This window comes from Mobula birostris, chromosome 8 (genome assembly GCF_030028105.1).
Source record: "Mobula birostris isolate sMobBir1 chromosome 8, sMobBir1.hap1, whole genome shotgun sequence".
Classification (NCBI taxonomy): Eukaryota; Metazoa; Chordata; class Chondrichthyes; order Myliobatiformes; family Myliobatidae; genus Mobula; species Mobula birostris.
This window is the reverse complement of record NC_092377.1, coordinates 3,020,730-3,042,629: the sequence shown is the minus strand read 5'-3', so window position 1 is coordinate 3,042,629 and position 21,900 is coordinate 3,020,730. Positions and strand designations below refer to the sequence as shown.

Below are 21,900 nucleotides of genomic sequence, written 5' to 3'. Positions count from 1 at the left end.
AAGAAAATGAATCTCGGGGCTGTATATTTGAACTTTGAACCAAGCAACATATGATTGAATGCACAATTACACAAAACTGTCACAGTGTGAGGCTCAGATCTCTGATCCATTATCACTTTACCCAATTGGTCCTCAATTATCCAAATATCCATTTATGCTTTTACAGTTGATCACACTGTACCTGGTACACAGTGCCCAAGATGTGTGTCTGTATCAGACTAGCCCTCTCTGCTTTTTACATAGAGAGTACAGAGACCATTTATAATTTACTTGATTAGTCGGGGTGTCAAAGGTTACGGAGAATGCCTAGCACTAGCACTTTTTGCCTTGTGATAGCAATGGCACTCACTCCTGCTCCCTGACACTCACGGACCTCTGGCAGCTAGTGTCTTCCACAGTGAAGACTGATGTAAAGTATCCATTTCTTTGTCCTCCATTACTACCTCACCAGCATCATTTTCCAATGGTCCAATATCAACTCTCACCTCCCTTTTACTCTTTATAAAACTGAAAATACTTTTGGTATCCTGCTGTCTATTATTGGCTAGTTTGCCCTCAGATTTTATCTTTTCCCTTCTTGTAGCTTTTTTTAGTTGTTTTTTGTTGGATTTTAAAAAGCTTCCTAGTCATAAAACTTCCCACTCACTTTTGCTACCCTTTTCTTAGCTTTTATGCAGTCCTTAACTTCTCTTGTCAGCCACAGTTGCTTACCCCTGCCATCTGAGAACTTCTTCCTCTGTGGGACAGATCTATCCTGTGCCTTGTGAATGGTTCCCAGAAACTTTAGCCATCTCTGCTCTGCTGTCATCCCCACCAGTATCCTCCTCCAATCCACCTGGTCAAGCTTTCCTCACATGCCTCTGTAATTCCCTTTAACCCATTGCAAGACTCATACATCTGACTTACGCTTCCCTCTCTCAAATTGCTGAATGAATTCAATCATATTATAATCACTGCCTCCTAAGGGTTCCTTTACGTTAAGCTCCCTAATACGATTATTACACAACATCACGGCTGATTAGTTACACCTCGCAACCCCATTCTTCTGTCTTCAACCCATAAACTTTGATGCCAATTAATCAAAAATCTATTAACCCTTGCTTTAAATATATTCAATTCTTGGCCTCTACAGCCATCTGGCTATGAATACCCCAGATTCACCACCCTTTGGCTAAAGAAATTTCTCCTCATCTCTGTTCTAAAGGGATGTCCTTCTATTCTGAGACCATGCCTTCTGGTCCTGGACTTCCCCTACAGTTGGAAACATCCTCTCCACATCCACTCTGTCTAGGTCTTTCAATATTTGATATTGAGATCCCCCTTTCATCCTTCAAAATTCCAGCAAGTACAGGCTCAGAGAGCCATCAAACACACCTCATACCTTTCCATCCCCAGGATCACTCTGGACAACCTCTATTTCCTGCTGAGCACTGAACCCACTCCAACAGTAACCCCGACTTACCGAGAAGGACCCTGTACTCAGAGAGTCTGTGACTAGAGACGGCAACATCAGTTTCTCTGGACCCTGTACTCAGAGAGTTCATGATGTGTACATGGATGGAAGGGGTATGGAGGGATATGGTCAGGGTGCAGTTAACAGGGACTAGGCAGAAAAACAGGTTGGCATTGACTAGATGGGCTGAAGACCCTCATTCTGTGCTGCAGTGTACTGTGTCTCTGTGACACGAATTGCATTTTTATTGTAAGTTCGGAACTCGACCTCCCCCGTTGTGTGAACCGAAATGAAGCAGAGCAGATTTCAGCTTTATACAAAGAAAGCCTGTGGTGCATTCAGTCTTTCAGAGACCATGTTAAATAGCTCACCTTAATGTGGTTTAAAGTCAGGTCATATTCTTTCTTGATCCCAAGGAACTTCTCTTTCTTAGCTTTTAGGGTTTCAATTGATATCCCCAGTACATCCTGAAAGAATATTAGTTTGAAGAAATTAGTTGAAAAATAAATGGGTAGCGTAGTAGTTAGCACAATGGTTTACAGCACCGGGATTCACTTTCTGCTGTTGTCTGCAAGGAGTTTGTACATTCTCCCTGTAACTGCCTGGGTTTCCTCTGGGTCCTTCGGTTTTGTCCCACATTCAGGAGAAGTACAGGTTTGGGTTAGAGTCTGGTGTTCTCAATGTCCTCTACATTGGTGAAACCTATCGTAAACTGGGGGAACCGCTTCGCTCAGCACATCCACACCATCCGCCAGAAGCAGGACAAACAGTGGCCAAACATTTCAATCCCGATTCCCCTTCCCATTCTGACATGTTTACTCTTGTGCATAGATGCTGCCCAAGCTGCTGAGTTGTTTCAGTACTTTGTTAGTGAGTACTTCGGGTTAGTGAGTTTGCTGAATTGTTCCAGTACTTTATTAGTGAGTACTTCGGGTCAGTGAGTTTGCTGAGTTGTTCCAGTACTTTGTTAGTGAGTACTTTGGGTTGGTGAGTTGTTCCAATACTTTGTTAGTGAGTACTTCGGGTTGGTGAGTTGTGGACGTGCTACGTTGGCACGAGAAGCATGGCAACACTCGCAGGCAGCCCCCAGCACATCTTCAGACTGCATGGGTCATTGATGCAATCGATGCATTTCACTGCGTTTTATAAGATTTCAAGGGGCACAGATGGAGCAGATGTTAAGATTCCTTTTCCAAAAGTGTCAAATATTGTACTAGAGGATGTAGGATTGAGGTGAGAGCGCGGAAAGGTTAGGGGAGATGGGAGTTGTGAGTGCTGGGTGCTTCCAGGTGGATTGGGTGAATGCTAGGGCCATATCGCTTTGCACTGAACTAAGCTGATTACTACTGGACTCCTAGTTTGATGTTTTATATTCTGTGTTGTTCGCTTGCTTTTAGCCATTTGAACAAATTGTTCTTTTTTTGCATGTTGGGTGTTTGATGTTTTCTTACCGTTTCCATGGTATTTTGAGTTGAATTTTGTATACATACTTTGATAATAAATGTACTTGAAATCTTTGGTGAAGTTACAGGGCAGTGTTATTTAAAAGAGTTATGCCATGTGCAGGCAGATGGGATTAGTGAGACTGGTATTCAGTATCATCCCTGGAGTTGATACTGAAAGTCAAAGCTCACAGACTGAAGTTGGCGAGTTTAGAAGTTGAGGCCCCATGGCAGCCTATTCTGGGGTTGGATGCCTGTCAGTGCTTGTGAGTAGGTGGGTGGGTGGGGAGAGTGGAAAAGGGCTTTATTTTTGATTTTGTTTTGAAATTGTTGATCTTGTTATTGGAATGTTCTATTGAACATTGTAGGCATGTTACGCTGGCACCGGACTATGTGGCAAGGCTTGTGGGCTTCCCCCAGTGTACCCTTGGACTATGAGTCTCCCTGCAGACTCACTGACACAGAAGGGGATGGTTTAGAGCGGCTGGTGCCCTAGGAGCACTCGGGGAAACGCACCTCCATACAGACAGCGCTGGAGGTCAGGATCGAACCAGGATCTCTGGAACAGTGCTGCTGCTATGCCACACTCTGTCCTGATCTCTGCAGCTACCTACAACAGTTCTCTGAATATGTTCAGAATGCCATTAGTTTGAAGATAATTGTGGAGAAGGATTGGCCTGGTCCACGGGTTGAGATTCTAAATTGGATAAAGGCCGATTTTGATGGATACAGAAAGGATCTGGCAGGTGTCGATTGGGACAGGCTGTTTTCTGGCAAAGGTGTACTTGGTAAGTGGGAGGCCTTCACAAGTGCCATTTTTAGCGTACAGAGCTTGTATGCACCTGTCAGAATAAAAGACAAGGATAACAGGTTTAGAGAACTTTGAATTTTGAGAGATCTTGAAGTTCTGGTTAAGAAGGAGAAGGAGGTGCAGAGCAGGTATAGCTAGGTAAGAGTAAATGAGGTGCTTATGGAGAATAAAAAATGCAAAAGACATTTAAGAGAAATTTGGAAAAGTATATGGATGGGAGGAGTATGGAGGGCTATGGTTCGTGTGCAAGTAGATGCGAATGGCCAGATTAATAGTTCAGCATGGACTAAATGGGCCAAAGGGCCTGTTTCTTACTGTAGTTGTCTGTGACTCTATGTTGGGGTGTGTGTGATTTCAAAATGCACAAACTTTTTCAAAAGAACAGCATTACCACCATCCAAGAAGACAATTTCATGAAATATTAACTCATTCTGGTTCTGTCTGAATGTTGATAATTGGGAAATTTGTTTATTTTTGTCACATGTACTGAAATGAAATGAAAAGCTTGACTTTAGTACTTTTTATACCGACCAAATCATTTTGCAGTGTATTGATATACACGGAACACTGAACACAGCAGCACAGTACAGAATCAGAATCAGGTTTATTATCATCGGCATGTGATGTGAAATTTGTTAACTTAGCAGCAGCAGTTCAATGCAATACATAACCTGGCAGAGAGAAAAAACAATAATAAATAAAAATAATAATAATAAATAAACAAGTAAATCAATTACATATATTGAATAGATTTACAAAATGTGCAAAAACAGAAATACCGTATTTTTTTTAAAAAGGTGAGGTAGTGTCCAAAGCTTCAAAGTCCATTTAGGAATCGGATGGCAGAGGGGAAGAAGCTGTTCCTGAATCGCTGAGTCTGTGCCTTCAGGCTTCTGTACCTCCTACCTGATGGTAACAGTGAGAAAAGGGCATGTCCTGGGTGCTGGAGGTCCTTCATAATGGACACTGCCTTTCTGAGACACTGCTCCCTAAAGATGTCCTGGGTACTTTGTAGGCTAGTACCCAAGATGGAGCCAACTAAATTTACAATCCTCTGCGACGTGTGATTGCGCCGGTCGTGCATGCAGCCTGTTACAGCCGTTCCAACGAGTATTCTTACTTTTTTAACTTACGTTATTTTTGTATTTTTTTTCATAGTATCACGTTGAAGCTGCACCCTCTCTAACATTCTGGTAGAGAGAGTTTTATTTGGGTTTTTAGCGCTGGAAATAGTTACATTCTGACACGCCTTATTAGCGGGGCAGCAGTATGGTCGCATTGTTTATTCCAGGGACCAGCTGATTGAGCTTATGCCGGCAGGTTGAGCGAGCAGAGTGGCGGACACCCCTGCTGAAATCTGGAGGAAAACACACAGCGGATGCAGGGGAGGATCACTAAGTCGAGGAAAGAGGACCGGGTCGAGACAACAGAGACTTGTGGAGAAGAGGAGTTCGGTGGGTAATAAAATGGACGAGTTCACGGCGCTAGCCGGGTGTCAGAGAACATTTCGGGAGAGCAGTGTTATGTGTTTCACTGGAACGGGGCTGCACGAGGACATACCCGTCAAAACTTTTCCATGGACGGCTTCCAGACCGTTCGGACTGACCGGAAGTGCACTGAGAGCGGTAAGTGTGAGGGAGTTGGGTGCTTACTGTTCTGGTTAACAACAGATGGTGCAATCCGGGTCATATTACGATCAGGGAATGTGTTTGTAGACCTGATGTTGAACTTGTTACTGTTGGACTTCGGCCATATTCCACCGAGATACAACACTGGGCGTCACGGGAGGTTGTTCCTGCCTGTGGCCATCGAACTTTGCAGCTCCTCCCGTGGAGGGTCAGACACCCTGAGCCAATAGGCTGGTCCTGGACTTATTTTCATCTGGCATAGTTTGCATTTTGTTGTTTGATTGTTTGTGGTTTTTGTATTGCTATATTTATGCTCTATTCTTGGTTGGTGCAGCTGTAACGAAACCCAATTTCCCTCAGGATCAATAAAGTGTAACTGTCTATCTATCTATCTATCTATCTAACGTCTTTCGGTCCTGTGCAGTAGCCCCTCCATATCAGACAGTGATGCAGCCCATCAGAATGCTCTCCACGGTACAACTATAGAAGTTTTGAGTGTATGACCTTTTAACCTACTCTGAGATTAATCTAACCCTTCCCACCCACACAGCCTTCCATTTTCCTATCATCCATGTGCCTAACTAAGAGTTTCTTAAATGACCCTAATGTATCCTCCTCTACCACCACCCCCTGGCAGTGTGGTGAAAGCACTCAACACTCTTATAAGACTATAACAGCATGAGATAGAGGAGCAGAATTAGGCCATTCGGCCCATCGAGTCTGCTCTGCCATTCAATCATGGGCCGATCCAATTCTTCCAGTAATCTCCACTTCCCTGCCTTTACCCCATACCATTTGATGCCCCAGCTAATCAAGACCCTATCTACCTCTGCCTTAAATGCACCCAGTGACTTGGTCTCCACAGCCGCTCGTGGCATCAAATTCCACAGATTTACCACCCTGTGACTGAAATTATTTCACTGCATCTCTGTTCTAAACAGATGTCCTTCAATTCCGAAGTTGTGCCCTCTTGTCCTAGACTCCCCTACCATGGAAAATAACTTTGCCATATCTAATTTGTTCAGGCATTTTAACAATTCGGAATGTTTCTCTGAGATTCCTCCCTCATTCTCCTGAACTCGGGAACACAGCCCAAGAGTTGCCAGACGTTCCTCATACGGTAACCCTTTCATTCCTGGAATCATTCTCGTGAACCTTCTCTGAACCCTCTCCAATGTCAGTATATCCTTTCTAAAATAAGGTGCCCAAAACTGCACACAATACTCCAAGTGTGGTCTCACAAGTGTCTTATAGAGCCTCAACTTCACATCCCTGCTCTTATATTCTATACCTCTAGAAATAAATGCCAACATCTGCATTTGCCTTCTTTACCACCAACTCAACCAGAGGTTAACCTTTAGGGTATCCGCACAAGGACTCCCAAGTCCCTTTGCATCTCTGCAATTTGAATTCTCTCCACATCTAAATAATAGTCTGCCCATTTATTTCTTCCACCAAAGTGCATGATCATACACTTTCCAACATTGTATTTCATTTGCCACTTCTTTGCCCATTCCTCGAAACTATCTAAGTCTCTCTGCAAGCTCTCTGTTTCCTCAACACTAACTGCTCCTCCATCTATCTTTGTATCATCAGCATATTTAGCCACAAACCCATTAACCCCATAGTCCAAATCATTGACATACATCATAAAAAGCAGTGGTCCCAACACTGACCCCTGCGGAACTCCACTGGTAACCGGCAGCCAGCCAGAATAGGATCCCTTTATTCCCACTCTCTGTTTTCTGCCGACCAGCCAATGCTCCACCCATGCTAGTAACCTCCCTGTAATTCTATGGGCTCTTATCTTGCTAAGTAGCCTCATGTGTGGCACCTTGTCAAAGGCCTTCTGAAAATCCAAATACACCACGTCTACTGCATCTCCTTTGTCTACCCTGCTTGTAATTTCCTCAAAGAATTGCAGAAGGTTAGCCAGGCAGGATTCTCCTTTCAGGAAACCATGCTGGCTTTGGCCTATCTTGTCATGTGCCTCCAGGTACTCCGTAATCTCATCCCTAACAATCAATTCCAACAACTTCCCAACCACTGATGTTAGGCTAACAGGTCTATAGTTTCCTTTCTGTTGCCTCCTGCTCTTCTTAAATAGCGGAGTAACATTTGCAATTTTCCAGTCATCTGGTACAATGCCAGAATCTATCAATTCTTGAAAGATCATTGTTAATGCCTCCGCAATCTCTCCAACTACTTCCTTCAGTACCCGAGGGTGCATTCCATCAGGTCCAGGAGATTTATCCACCCTCAGACCAGTAAGCTTCCTGAGCACCTTCTCAGTAGTAATTTTCACTGCACATACTTCACTTCCCTGACACTCTTGAATGTCCAGTATACTGCAGATGTCTTCCACTGTGAAGACAGATGCAAAATATGCTTTCAGTTCCTCTGCTATCTCTGTGTCTCTTATTACACTATCTCCAGTGTCATTTTCTATTGGTCCTATATCTACCCTCAACTCTCTTTTACCATTTATATACTTAAAAAAGCTTTTACTATCTTCTTTGATATTAGTCGCCAGCTTCCTTTCATAATTCATCTTTTCCTTCCTAATGACCTTCTTAGATTCCTTCTGCAAGTTTTTAAAAGCTTCCCAATCCTTTATCTTCCCACTAGCTTTGGCTTCCTTATGTGCCCTCTATTTTGCTTTTACTTTGGCTCTGACTTCACTTGTCAGCCATGGTAGTGTCCTTCCTCCATTGGAAAATTTCTTCTTATTTGGCATATATCTGTCTTACACTTCCCTCATTTTTCACAGAAACTCCAGCCATTGCGGCTCTGCTGTCCTTCCTGCTAGTGTCCCTTTCCAGTCAACCTTGGCCAGTTCCTCTCTCATGCCACTGTGATTTCCTTTATTCCACTGAAATAGCAACACAGTGGAATTTAGTTTCTGTCTCAAATGTCAATGTGAATTCGATCTTATTGTGATCATGGCTCCCTAAGGGTTCCTTAACCTCAAGCTCTCTTATCACCTCGGGATCATTGCACAACACCTAATCCAGCACAGCCGATCCACTAGTGGGCTCAACAATTAAATAGCCATCCCTTAGACGTTCTACAAATTCTCTCTCCTGAGGTCCAGTACTGACCCGGTTTTCCCAATCCACTTTCATGTTAAAATCCCCAATGATCATCATGACATTGCCCTTCTGACATGCCTTTTCTATCTCCTGCTGTAATTTGTAATCCACATCCTGGCTGCTGTTTGGAGGCCTGTATACAACTGCCATTAGGGTCCTTTTACCCTTGACAATTCTTCAGTCAACCCATATAGACTCTACACCTTTCGATCCTCTGTCATCCCTTTCTAATGATTTAATATTATTTCTAATCCACAGGGCCACACCACCCCTTCTGCCTACTAACCTATCCTTCCGATACACCGAATATCCTTGGACATTCAATTCCCAATGGCAGCCATCCTTTAGCCAAGTTTCAGAGATGGCCACAATGTCATATTTGCCAATCTGTAGCTGAATTTCAAGATCGTCCATTTTATTTCATATACTGTGTGCATTCAAATGTAACATTTTCAGTCCAGTATTTGTTGCTTTCTGTTTTAACTGCACCACACCTCTATTGCCCTGTAACTCATGCCATTGGCTGTGATTATGCCCCATCTCCTGCCTGTTCTTTCTATAATCTCTGTTGCACTCTATCTTTAATTTATTTTTGTTTTCCCCTTTCTCAGCCCTATCACTCCGGTCCCCATCCTCTTGCCAAATTAGTTTAAACCCTCCCGAACAGTTCTATTAAACCTGCCTGCTGGGATTTTGGAAATCTTTGGGTTCAGGGGTAACCCGTCCTTTTTGTACAGGTCATAGCTCCCCCAGAAGAGGCCCCAATGATCCAGGAATCTGAAGCCCCGTCCCCTACGCCAGTCTCTCAGCCACACATTAATATGCCTGATCGTGCTATTCTTGCACTTGTTAGCATGTGGTACAAGCAGCAATCCCGACATTACCACCCTGGAGGTCCTGCTTTTCAGCTTCCTACCCAAGCCTCTGAATTCTCTCTTCAGGACCTCCTCCCTTTTTCTACCTATGTCATTGGTACCAATGTGTACCGAGACTTCTGGCTGTTCACCCTCTCCCTTCAGAATGCTCTGCACCCGATCTGAGACATCCTGTACCCTGACACCTGGGAGGGAACACACCATGCAGGTATCTCTATCAGGCTGACAGTTCCCCTCACTATAGAATCCCCTATGACTACCGCATTCCTCATTCCTCTTTCCCTTCTGCACCACAGAACGAGGCTCAGTGCAGAGACCCGATCGCTGTGGTCGTCCTCTGTCAGGTCACCCTCCTCAACAGCATCCAAAACGAGATAACGATTACTGAGGGGGATGGCCACAGAGGTGGCCTTCCCTTCCCTGACTGTCACCCACTTATCTAACTTCTGCAGCCTCGGGGTGACTAACTCCCTGTTGCTCCTATCTGTCTCCTGCTCACTTTCCCTAATAAGCTGTAGGTCATCAAGCCACAGCTCCAGATCCCGACACGGTCTCTCAGGATCTGCATCTCGGTGCACCTGGGGCAGATGTGGCCATCTGGGAGACCGGAAGAGTCCCAGGATTCCCACATCTGACACCCAGAGCAAAGTACTAACCCTCCCGACATGCGCTTTATTCCTCTGAAAAAAAAGGAAAAAAAAGTCCACTCACCCATTTACCTCACCGAAGCCCTACCACTCTGCCTCAGATCACTCCGTCAATGGCTGATCCGCCAGGCAGTGTCTCCCTTTTGTGCATGAATCTTCCTTGCTATCTAACTTGCCTGGCCTGCTGAGGTGAAGGGGGGGGGATTACTGGAAGTCCAAGAAATCGATGTTCATGCTATTAAATGGAATATAAGGTGTTGCTCCTCCAACCTGAGTGTGGTAGAGCTCCAACCTGATGGCGTGAATATCAATTTCTCGAACTTCTGGTAATGCCCCCCTTTCACCATTCCCCATTCCCATTTCCCTCTCTCACTTTATCTCCTTCCCTGCCCATCACCCACCTCTGACACTCCTACCCACTTTTCTTTCTTCCATGGCTTTTGTCCCATCCTATCAGATTCCCACTTTTCCAGTCCTTTATCTCTTTCACCAATCGACTTCCCAGCTCTTTATTTCACCCCTCCCTCCTTCCAGTTTCACCTATCACCTGAAACACAAAATAATCTGCAGGTGCTGGGGTCAAAGCAACACTCACAACAGGCTGGAGGAACTCGGCAGGTCGGACAGCGTTCCACGGAGTTCCTCCAGCACTTTGTGTGTGTTGCTTGGACTTCCAGCATCTGCAGATTTTCTCTTGTTTGTGAAACGCACAATGAGATAGCCTGGGAGGTTATAAACACAAGAGATTCTGCAGATGCTGGAAATCCAGAGAAACACACACAAAATGCTGGGGGAACTCAGCAGGTCAGGCAGCATCCATGGAGAAGAATAAAGAGTTGACGTTCTAGGCTGAGGCCCTTCATTGGGACTGGGAGATCAGGAGTTTATTGTACAAGAGGTGAATTTAAGAGTCTTATAATGGCGGGGAGTGGTGTGAATAGAGGCTGTCCTTAAGCCTAGTCATATGTTCTTAATGGGCTTTTGTATCTTCTAGCCAATGGGAGAGGTACAGGAAGCTCAGGACCCGTATCATCAGGTTCAGGAAATGTTACTCAAGTTCAAGTTCAACTTCAGGTTACTGTCATTCAACCGTACACATGTACATCACGAAATGAAACAATGTTCCTCTGGATCAAGGAGCACAACACAGTACATGTACCTGACACCCACACACATAACACAAAGCAACGTAACCACAAATAAATTAACAGACGATAAGGTGCATTTACGACATAAGTTAAAATGCAAACAGTGTAATGCTACTGATACTTCGTTCGTGAAGAGACCTGGGTGGCGGCAGGGAGTTCAGTAGTCTCATGGCCTGGGGGAAGAAGCTGTTTCCCATCCGAACAGTCCTTGTCCTAATGCCATGGCATCTCCTGCTTGATGGTGGGGGGGAAAGAGATTGCTGGACAGATAGGAGGGATCACTAACAATGCAGAGGGCCCTGTGTATGCAGCTCTCCTGATAAACAGGTCTAATGAGTGGAAGAGAGACACCAATGATCCTCTCAGCAGACCTTGCAGTCAGATGCTTTGCAATCCCTGTATGAGACGGCGATGCAGCTGTCAGGGCACTGTCAATGGTGCTCCTGTAAGAATGGGGGGGGGGGGGAGCCTAACTCACCTCAGTTTCCTGAGGAAGTGGAGACACCCCTACACTGAATCGAGCATGGATAACTACACTTACCTCAATGCTGAAATGACACTACAACCTACAGACTCACTTTCAAGGACTCTTTACAACTCATGTTCTCGGTATTTTTCCCTTCTTATTTGCACAATTTGTCTTCTTTTGCACATGATTGTTTGTTAATCTGTGCTTATGCATAATTTTTCATAAATTCCAAGGAGCTAGGGCTTTACTCTTTGGAGAGAAGGAGGATGAGAGGAGACATGATAGAGGTGTACAAGATAATAAGAGGAATAGATAGAGTGGATAGCCAGCGCCTCTTCCCCAGGGCACCACTGCTCAATACAAGAGGACATGGCTTTAAGGTAAGGGGTGGGAAGTTCAAGGGGGATATTAGAGGAAGGTTTTTTACTCAGAGAGTGGTTGGTGCGTGGGATGCACTGCCTGAGTCAGTGGTGGAGGCAGATACACTAGTGAAGTTTAAGAGACTACTAGGCAGGTATATGGAGGAATTTAAGGTGGGGGCTTATATGGGAGGCAGGGTTTGAGGGTCGGCACAACATTGTGGGCCGAAGGGCCTGTACTGTGCTGTACTATTCTATGTTCTATGTTATGTTCTAATTCTATTGGATTTCTTTATTCTCCTGCAAAATACTTGCAAGAAAATGAATTTCAAGATAGTTTATGGTGACATATATGCACTTTGATAATAAATTTTACTTTGACATTGACTTTGAGAGGGAGGTGTTGCCACCAGCAGAGGTTGATGAAAAGGGAAGGGAGGGCTACCAAGGGACTTTGACCCTTCTCCGACAGACTGGGAACTGGGCCAATGAGCCAATCAAGTGCCCAGCACTGGCTCACAGCTGGAAAGGTTTTCAACAGGAGATTACTGAGGGAAATTCAGAAAATAATTTATCATGGGCTGCCAGATGAAGTAGACACAGCTATATAGTCATAGTCATACCTTATTAATCCTGGGGGAAATTGGTTTTCGTTACAGTTGCTCCATAAATAATAAATAGTAATAGAACCATAAATAGTTAAATAGTAATATGTAAATTATGCCAGTAAATTATGAAATAAGTCCAGGACCAGCCTATTGGCTCAGGGTGTCTGACCCTTCAAGGGAGGAGTTGTAAAGTTTGATGGCCACAGGCAGGAATGACTTCCTATGATGCTCTGTGTTGCATCTTGGTGGAATGAGTCTCTGGCTGAATGTACTCCTGTGCCCACCCAGTACATTATGTAGTGGATGGGAGACATTGACCAAGATGGCATGCAACTTGGACAGCATCCTCTTTTCAAGTAGTGGAGATGACTACAGTTACAACGTTTCGATGACATTAAGACAGGTCTATGGTTAGAAATGTTCTACGGCACTGTGGTAGCGTGGTGGCTATTACAACTTTGGTGCTCCACATTTCAGAGTTCCATTCCGATGTCCTCTGTAAGGAGTTTGTACATGAAATGCGTGGATTTCCTCCGGGTGCTCTGGTTTCCTCCCACAGTCTGAAGACTTATCAGTTAGTTGGCTAATTGGTCATTGTAAATTGTCCAGTGTCAGGTGGGTTTCTGGTGGTGTTGAAGCCCTAGGGGTCTATTCATTGCTATATCTCTAACTAAAATAAAATGTGGGCCAGACATAGGCAAGAGGGACTGGAGTAGATGAGCATCATGGACAGCATGGATTAGGTGGGCAGAATGGCCTGTTTCTGCGCTGGATGACTCTGACTCTGATAGAAGCGGTTATTCATCTCTAAGGGGAAGGACCTGTCTTTTTCAAAAGAACGAACAAAGATGTCGAATGAGAAAGGGACAACAGACAGCACACAGAGTAATTAAAAATGTGCGGAAAAGGAGTCCTGGGGTCCTAGAGTCAGGGCGTAGTCGTGAAGTGGTCAGCCTAGCATCATTACAATGCCAGCAGCTCGGGGTCAATTCCACTGCGTAAGGAGTTTGTACATTGTGACCCTGTGACTGGTTGCGTTTTCTCCGGGTGCACCTCTCTCCTCCCACATTCCAAGTTCAAAGTAAATTTATTATCAAATTATGTATGCTACCATATACTACCCTGAGATACATTTTCTTTCAGGCATTCACAGTAGAACAAACAAATACATCAGATTCAATGAAAAAATACACACACGTAAAGACGGATAAGTAAACATTGTGCAAAAGAAAACAATTTGTGCACATACAAAATAATAAATAAATATTGAGTTGGTTCAGGAACCTGATGATCGAGGGGTAGTAACGGTTCCTGTACCTGGTGGTGTGAGTCCTGAGCCTCCTGTACCTCCTTCCTGATGGCAGCAACAAGAAGAGAGCATGGCCTAGCTGGTGGGGGTCCTTGATGATGGATGCTACTTTTTTGCGGCAGAACTCCTTGTAGATGTGCTCGAAGAGTTAGGTTAGTTGGTCGTATGGGTGTAATTTGACAGCATGGGGCTTGTTAGGTCAAAAGAGCCAGTTACCATGTTGTATTTCTAAAGAAAATACATAAAAATCCATGGGAACCAGCCCAATTGGTCCATGCTGACCAACATCTTCCACTTAATTTAGTCCCATTTGCCCATATCCATCAAACCTTTCCTATCAATGCATCTGTCCAAGTGCCTTTGAAATACTAACATACCTGATTCAACCATTTCCTCTGGCAGCTTGCTGTATAGATGGACCACCTTCCAGGTGAGGAAGTTGCCCTTCAGTTATCTATTACCTGCCCTTCAGGTATCTATTAAATCTCTTTCCTCTCACCTTAAGCCATGCCCTCTGGTTTTTGGTTCATGATTGACAATGGAAGGATATAGAAAACAAGAGAACAAATGCAGAAGCTGGACATCTGAGCAACACGCACAAAATGCTGGAGGAACTCGGCAGGCCAGGAAGCATCTGTGGAAAGTAGCACAGTCAATACTTCAGGCTGAGACCCTTCAACAGGACCGGAGAAAAAAAGATGAGAAGTCAAAGTTAGAAGGTGAGGAGGGACAGGAGGAAGAAACACAAGGTGATGAGTGAAACCAGGAGAGGAGGGAGGGGTGAAATAAAGAGCTGGGATGTTGATTGTTGAAAGAGATACAGGGCTGGAGAAGTGGGAATCCGACAGGAGAGGACAGAAGGCCGTGGAAGAAAGAAAATGGGGAGGGGCACCAGAGGGCGGTGATGGGCAGGTAAGGAGATATGGTGAGAGGGGGAAATGAGAAAGGGGAATGGGGAATGGTGAAGAGGGGGCATTATCAGAAGTTTGAGATATCAATGTTCATACCATCAGGTTGGAGACAGAATATAAGGTGTTGCTCCTCCAACCTGAGTGTGACGGGGTCCTGAATTACCCCTATGAACTGTGCTTTTGAAAAGAGAGAGAGAGATATTTAACATCGACATGTGTTTTTGAGAGAGAGCGAGAAAGTTATTTAACGCAAACACCTTGTTTAAAGGAGAGAGAGAGAGAGAGAGAGACGAAGACTGCTCACATGTTGTTTATACTTTCTCCAAGGACATTGCTTGCTTGTATTCTTCCACAGACAGAGATGGGAGGAACTGTTTGAATGACAGTTGGTACTCAGTACGGTGAGATAAATAGAAGGTCAGATGATAGACCAGAGACACGTGATTTTGGACACTGAATGAGCTTTGGGCCCATTTCTCCAGTCACAGACAGGAACAGAAAGTAATGCAAAACAGAAAAAGCCTGCTGATGCTGCGAATGCAACCAGAAATCAGAAAATACTGAGGAGAGCAGTTCTGATGCGTCCTGAACCCGAATCATTATGCCTTTCTCTAATTGGATGTGTTATCACCAGAGGCGATGACTTCAGAGCAGACTTGAAGGGCCAATGGTTCAATTCTGCTCTGATATCTTATAACTTCGCTCAACTGCACTCACCCCAACACTAAACTGTTTCCATAACCTATGGGTTCACTCTCAAGGATTCTTCACCTCATGTTCTTGATATCTATTGCTTAGTCGTTTTCCTTTGTTAAATTTGCACATTGGGGCTTTGTCCATCTTGTATGTGTTTTCTCACTGATTCGATTGTGTATCTTTGTGTTTACTGAAAATGCCCGCAAGAAAATAAACCTCAGGGTTGTATCTGGTGACATACATGTACTTTGATAATAAGTTTACTTTGAATTTTGGAAGCTGTCTGACCTGACATGTGTTTCCAGCATGAAGAAGATAACACGGCACACTAGCAAAGTGGCCAGTGTGTCATGATTTCAGCGCTGGCGACTGGGGTTCAATTCCAACCTCTATCTACAAAGAGTTTGTACATTCTCCCTGTTACCAGTGGATTTTCTCTGGGTGCTCTGGTTTCCTCCCATGTTCTCAAGATGCACCAGTCAGCATTATTTTTTTTTTAAGATATACAGCATGGTAACAGGCCCTTCCAGCCCAATAAACCTGTGGCACACAATTACACACGTGACCAATAAACCTGTGGCACGCAATTACACACGTGACCAATAAACCTGTGGCACGCAACTACACAGGTGACCAATGTCTTTGGAGTTTGGGAGGAATCCAGAGCACCTGGAGGAGACCCATGCAGTCACAGGGGGAATGTACAAATTACTTAAAGGACAGCTGCGGGACATGAACCATGCTCACTGGCACTGCAGTAACATTACACTAACTGCTACATGAGCCTGGCACCTATTATTTATAGTCGTAACTTGCAGGCTGTGTTGGTGCTGGGAGCGTGACGATACCTGTGGGGTGACCTCAGCACAATCCTCGGACTGTGTTGGTTGTTGATGCAAACAACACAATTCACTGTGGTGTGTTTCGATGTTTCAAAGTGACAAGGAAAGCGAATCTTTCTTTCTTTCTAAGATGGGCTTGGTTGGTGGCTGTAGTGTCAGGGACAAGGCTGAGACCACTCATGTCCAGCACAGACCTGATCAAGAGGAGAGAGAGTGTGTTGGAGAATTCTCCAAATGATGCATGTTTTTCCAGGGCTACATTGAGGCACAGGGCGGTGCCCTGCGGCAGGCAGTTCAGACACAACTTTATAAGACTCTAGTTAGGCCACATCTGCAGCCAACGGATAACACCACACTAAATGAAACTGAACTGAACAACCCCAGACTGTTTCAATAACTTTATATTCTGTTTTTCACTCGTTTTTTTGATGCTTGCATTATTTGTTCTTTCTCTTGCGCATTGGGTGTTTGATGTTTCCTTTGAATGGGTTCCATGGTGTTTCTTTGTTCCAGCAGCCACGAAACAAGACGAATCTCAGGGCTGAATACTACATATACTTTAAGAAATGTATTATGAATCTTTGAATCTGGAGTATATCATACAGTTCTGGTTGCCCACACTATAGAAAGGATGTCAAGGCTTTGGAGAGGGTGCAGAAGAGGTTCACCGGGATGCTACCTGGATTAGAGGGCTTGAGAGGTTGAAGAAACTTGAGTTGTTTTCTCTGGCGTGGCCGAGGCTGAGGAGAGATCTGACAGGGGTTTATAAGAGTTTAAGAGTAGATAGACTATTTTCCATGGTTGAAATGTCTAATATCAGAGGCCATGCATTTAAGGTGAGAGGAGGTAATTTCAAAAGAGATGTGAGGGGCGACATTTTTTTTTACACACAGAGTGGTGGGTGCCTGGGGTGGGGATAGAGACAGGGGATTTTTAACAGACGTTCAGACAGGGACATGATTGTGGGGAAAATGGAAGGAGATGTACATTGTGTAGGCAGAAGGGATTAGTTTAGTTAGCCATTTGATTGGTAATGTAATTGGTTTGGCAAAACACTGTGGGCTGAAGGGCCTGTTTCTGTGCTGTACTGTTCGGTGCTCAAAGGTTCACAGACTCCCAGACACCCTGCCACTTCTGAGGCCCACAGGTGGCCATGTGTTTTAGAAATGGCTTACGAGCCACCAAGATCCAGTGTAAAGCTTGTCTTGTAAACTGCTCACACACATCAAATCATTATAGTGAGGTAGTTGTTCGTCGATGAGGACCTCGACACCATTATGATGGTGTCAAGACTAGCGCATGATTTGGATTTAAGTGAGGGAGAGTTGCGCAGCGTCAGCCTCACTCTCTCTTCCCAATTCCCATCTGGATCCAGTAGCAAGACAGAGTGAGTTAGAAAGCAGAATGAAGTGTAACAGCTACAGAGAGAGTGCAGATAAGCAGTAAGGTGCAGATCAGAAGGTCAAGAGTCCATTAGAGAACCATTCAATTGTCACGACAGACAGGCAGAAGCTGACCTTGAGCCTGCTGGAACGTGCTTTCAGGCTTTTGTATCTTCTGCCCGATGGGAGAGGGGAGAAGAGTGAATGCCTGGGGTGGGTGGGATCTTTGATTACGCTGGCTGTCCCCGAGACAGTTTTAAGGAGACCTGAGGTGCAAATTTTTCTACACAGAGGATGGTGGAATGAGCTGCCAGAAGAAGTGGTAGAAGTGGGTATATTGACAACGTTTAATAGATATTTGGAAAGTTATGTCACTAGACACGTTTAGAGGGATATGGCCCAAACTTGGCAAAATGGGTTGAGTTAGGCACTACGGTCAGCATGGAGGATTTGGGCCAAAGAGCCTTTATCCCTGCTGAATGAGCTTATGAGTCTTGCTGCTGGCCACTGGCCCGTAGCCAGTTAGGAAGTCAGCCACTTCACTCCTAGTGAGTGACTTAACACTACGAATCAATTCCAGAGTAACACACACACAAAATGCTGGAGGAAATCAGCAGGTCAGGCAACATCTATGGAGGGAAATAAATATTTGATGTTTTGGGCCAAGACCCTTCATCAGGACTGTAAAGGAAGGGGGGCAGATGCCAGAATAAGAAGATTGGGGGAGGGGAATGAGGACAAGCTACAAGGTGATAGGAGAAAGTAGGTGGGTGGAGAGGATGGAGTAAGAAGCTGGGAAGTGATAGGTGAAAAAAGTAAAGGGCTGAAGAAGAAGGAATCTGATAGTAGAGGAGAGTGGACCATGGGAGAAAGAGAAGAAGGAGGGGAATGGGGGGAGGTGATAGGCAGGTGAAGGGAAGAAGTAAGAGGCCAGAGTGGGGAATTGAGGAATAGGGAAGGGAGGGGAAATTACTGGAAGTTGGAGAAATCAATGTTCCTGCTATCAGGTTGCAATCTATCCAGTCAGAATATGAGGTGTTGCTCCTCCAACCTGAGTGTGGCCTCACCATGACAGAAGAGGAGGCCATGGATTGACATGTCAGGATGGGATTGGGAATCAGAATTAAAAGGCTTGGCCATCTGTTTTTGGCAGATGGAGTGGAGATGCTCAACAAATTGGTCACCCAATCTATGTCAGGACTCAGCTGAGGAGGGGAAAAAAGGATCAGCCATGATTGAATGGCAGAGCAGACTGGATGGGCCAAGCAGCCTCTTCTGTCTTATGGTCTAATATAGAGGAGAACCATTGCGAGAACCAGATAGAATAGGCAACTCCAACTGATTCGCAGGTGAAGTGCGGCCTCACCTGGAAGGCTATAGTTGCTGAAGTTTCATTTCAGGGAGTTGTCAGGTGGATGTTGATGGACCAGGCAAAGCCAGGCAGATCTGGTCTGCCAGGATATGAACACCTCCCATGGGTCAGGCTGAACAGCCTCCTCTGGGCTGTCACCATGGCAAAACCAGCATCCTTTCCCATCCAGTCTGCTGTTCAAACTCAATGGGTTTTTAACCTTTACTGGAGTCACTGAACAGCCACAGGCCCGTCGGCTCATCGTGCCTGTGCTGACCGTAAGGCCAAAGCAAAGTAACCCCACATTCGGAGGGGAGGGGGAGCGCGGGGGGAGGGGAGGAAGGATCGCGCGGGGGAGGGGGGAAGTGCGCGGGGGAGGGGTAGCGCGAAGGGGGGGAGGGGGCGCGCGGGGGAGGGGAGGATCGTGGGGGGAGGAAGGATCGCGCGGGGAGGGGGGAAGTGCGCGGGGGAGGGGGAGGGGCGCGCAGGGGAGGGGGAGCGCACGGGGAGGGGGCGCGCGGGGGAGGGGGAGGGGGAGGGGGAGGGGGAGGGGAGGGGGCGCGCGGGGGAGGGGAGGATCGTGGGGGAGAGGAAGGATCGCGCAGGGGAGGGGGAGGGGGCGCGCGGGGGAGGGGGAGCGCAGGGGAGGGGGAGGGGGCGCGGGGGGGAGTGCAGGGGGAGGAGGAGGGGGCGCGCGGGGGAGGGGAGGATCGTGGGGGGAAGGATCGCGCGGGGGAGGGGGGAAGTGCGCGGGGAGGGGGAGCGCAGGGGAGGGGGAGGGGAGCGCAGGGGAGGGGAGGGGCGCGCGGGGGAGGGGGAGTGCAGGGGAGGGGAGGGGGAGCGCGGGGGAGGGGTCGCGCGCGGGGGAGGGGAGGATCGTGGGGAGGAAGGATCGCGCGGGGGGGGGAAGTGCGCGGGGGAGGGGGAGCGCAGGGGAGGGGAGGGGGCGCGCGGGGGAGGGGAGCGCAGGGGAGGGGGAGGGGGAGCACGGGGGAGGGGGAGCGCAGGGGAGGGGGAGGGGGCGCGCGGGGGAGGGGAGCGCAGGGGAGGGGGAGGGGGCGCGGGGGAGGGGGCGCGCGGGGGAGGAAGGATCGCGCGGGGGGGGGGGAAGTGCGCGGGGGAGGGGGAGCGCAGGGGAGGGGAGGGGGCGCGCGGGGGAGGGGAGCGCAGGGGAGGGGGAGGGGGAGCACGGGGGAGGGGGAGCGCAGGGGAGGGGGAGGGGGAGGGGGCGCGCGGGGGAGGGGAGCGCAGGGAGGGGGAGGGGGCGCGGGGGGGAGTGCGGGGGAGGGGGAGGGGGCGCGCGGGGGAGGGGGAGCGCAGGGGAGGGGGAGGGGGCGCGCGGGGGAGGGGAGCGCAGGGGAGGGGGATGGGGAGCGCGGGGGAGGGGGAACGCGGGGGAGGGGGAGCGCAGGGGAGGGGGAGGGGGTGCGCGGGGGAGGGGAGCGCAGGGGAGGGGGAGGGGCGCGCGGGGGAGGGGAGCGCAGGGGAGGGGGAGGGGCGCGCGGGGGAGGGGGAGGGGCGCGCGGGGGAGGAGGAGCGCGGGGGAGGGGGAGGGGCGCGCGGGGGAGGGGAGCGCAGGGGAGGGGGAGGGGGCGCGCGGGGGAGGGGGAGCGCAGGGGAGGGGGAGGGGGCGCGCGGGGGAGGGGAGCGCAGGGGAGGGGGAGCGCGGGGGAGGGGAGCGCAGGGGAGGGGGAGGGGGAGCGCGGGGGAGGGGAGCGCAGGGGAGGGGGAGGGGGAGCGCGGGGGAGGGGGAACGCGGGGGAGGGGGAGCGCGGGGGAGGGGGAGCGCAGGGGAGGGGGAGGGGTGCGCGGGGGAGGGGAGCGCAGGGGAGGGGGAGGGGGAGCGCGGGGGAGGGGGAGCGCGGGGGAGGGGGAGGGGCGCGCGGGGGAGGGGAGCGCAGGGGAGGGGGAGGGGCGCGCGGGGGAGGGGGAGGGGCGCGCGGGTGAGGGGAGCGCAGGGGAGGGGGAGGGGGCGCGCGGGGGAGGGGAGCGCAGGGGAGGGGGAGGGGCGCGCGGGGGAGGAGGAGCGCGGGGGAGGGGGAGGGGCGCGCGGGGGAGGGGAGCGCTCAGATCGCGATAGACGGGGCGGGGGCGTGAGAGACAGAGAGTGAACGGCATCCTCGCCACCCTCCCAGCCCCCGCCACCTGCTTCCCCTCCCCAGGGCCGTCACCCTCACCTTGCCCTCTTTCGCCGCCTCATCCAGAGGCAGGCACTTGTGGTTCTGGTGCTTCTTGGAGTGCAGGCACACGACGCAGAGCACCTCGGCGTCCTCCTGGCAGAAGAGCTTCAACAGCTCCCGGTGCTGTTCACACACCGCCCCGGACTCGCTCTGCGCCCGGGCCTTGCTCACCTCCTTCAGGAAAGAGTCGACGATGTTGGCCAGCGTCCGGTTCCACTTCAAGTCGCTGCTGGAGTAGTTCTCCCTGCAGATGGGGCACTCGCCGCCTCCCTTCTGTTTCCAGTAGCACATGAGGCAGGCGCAGCAGAAGTTGTGCTGACAGGGTGGAAACACGGGGTTCTTGAAGATATCCTGACAGATAGGACAGGAAAGTTCGTCCTCCAGCCAAGATACCTGTTGTCCCTGTTCCATTTTGCCCCAAGCTCCTCTGAACGACCCTGCTTCCTGTTTACAGGACTCGGCACAGAGAGAAACCTCTGAGCACGTTTCACTTCCCAGTCTTCTTGGCACCGCCTCCAGGAGGTTCAGGCAATTCTGTACAGTACTGTACTACAATGCCCCCTATCCTCTTCCACAACTGCAAGGGCTCCCTCTGTCAGTTCATATTATTCAAGACTGAAGATTGTTTAATGTCACTTCCAGTACACCCGTGTAAAAGAGAGCGAAATAATTTTTACTCCATATCTATGCAGCACAA

The 21,900-nt window shown here is 48.4% G+C and overlaps 1 protein-coding gene across 1 annotated transcript in view; it reads right to left on the bottom strand.

The window, feature by feature from the left end:
* LOC140201104 (zinc-binding protein A33-like) overlaps window positions 1-21,688 on the bottom strand; it is a 45,426-nt gene extending 23,738 nt beyond the window's left edge. Inside the window, exons 1-2 of the mRNA XM_072264707.1 lie at window positions 21,201-21,688; window positions 1,825-1,920 (exon numbers count right to left, since the gene is read on the bottom strand). Coding sequence (XP_072120808.1) covers window positions 1,825-1,920; window positions 21,201-21,614 — 510 coding nt within the window. The 5' untranslated portion in view covers window positions 21,615-21,688. The remainder of the gene's footprint in view (window positions 1-1,824; window positions 1,921-21,200) is intronic.
* Between the last annotated feature and the right edge of the window lie 212 nt (window positions 21,689-21,900).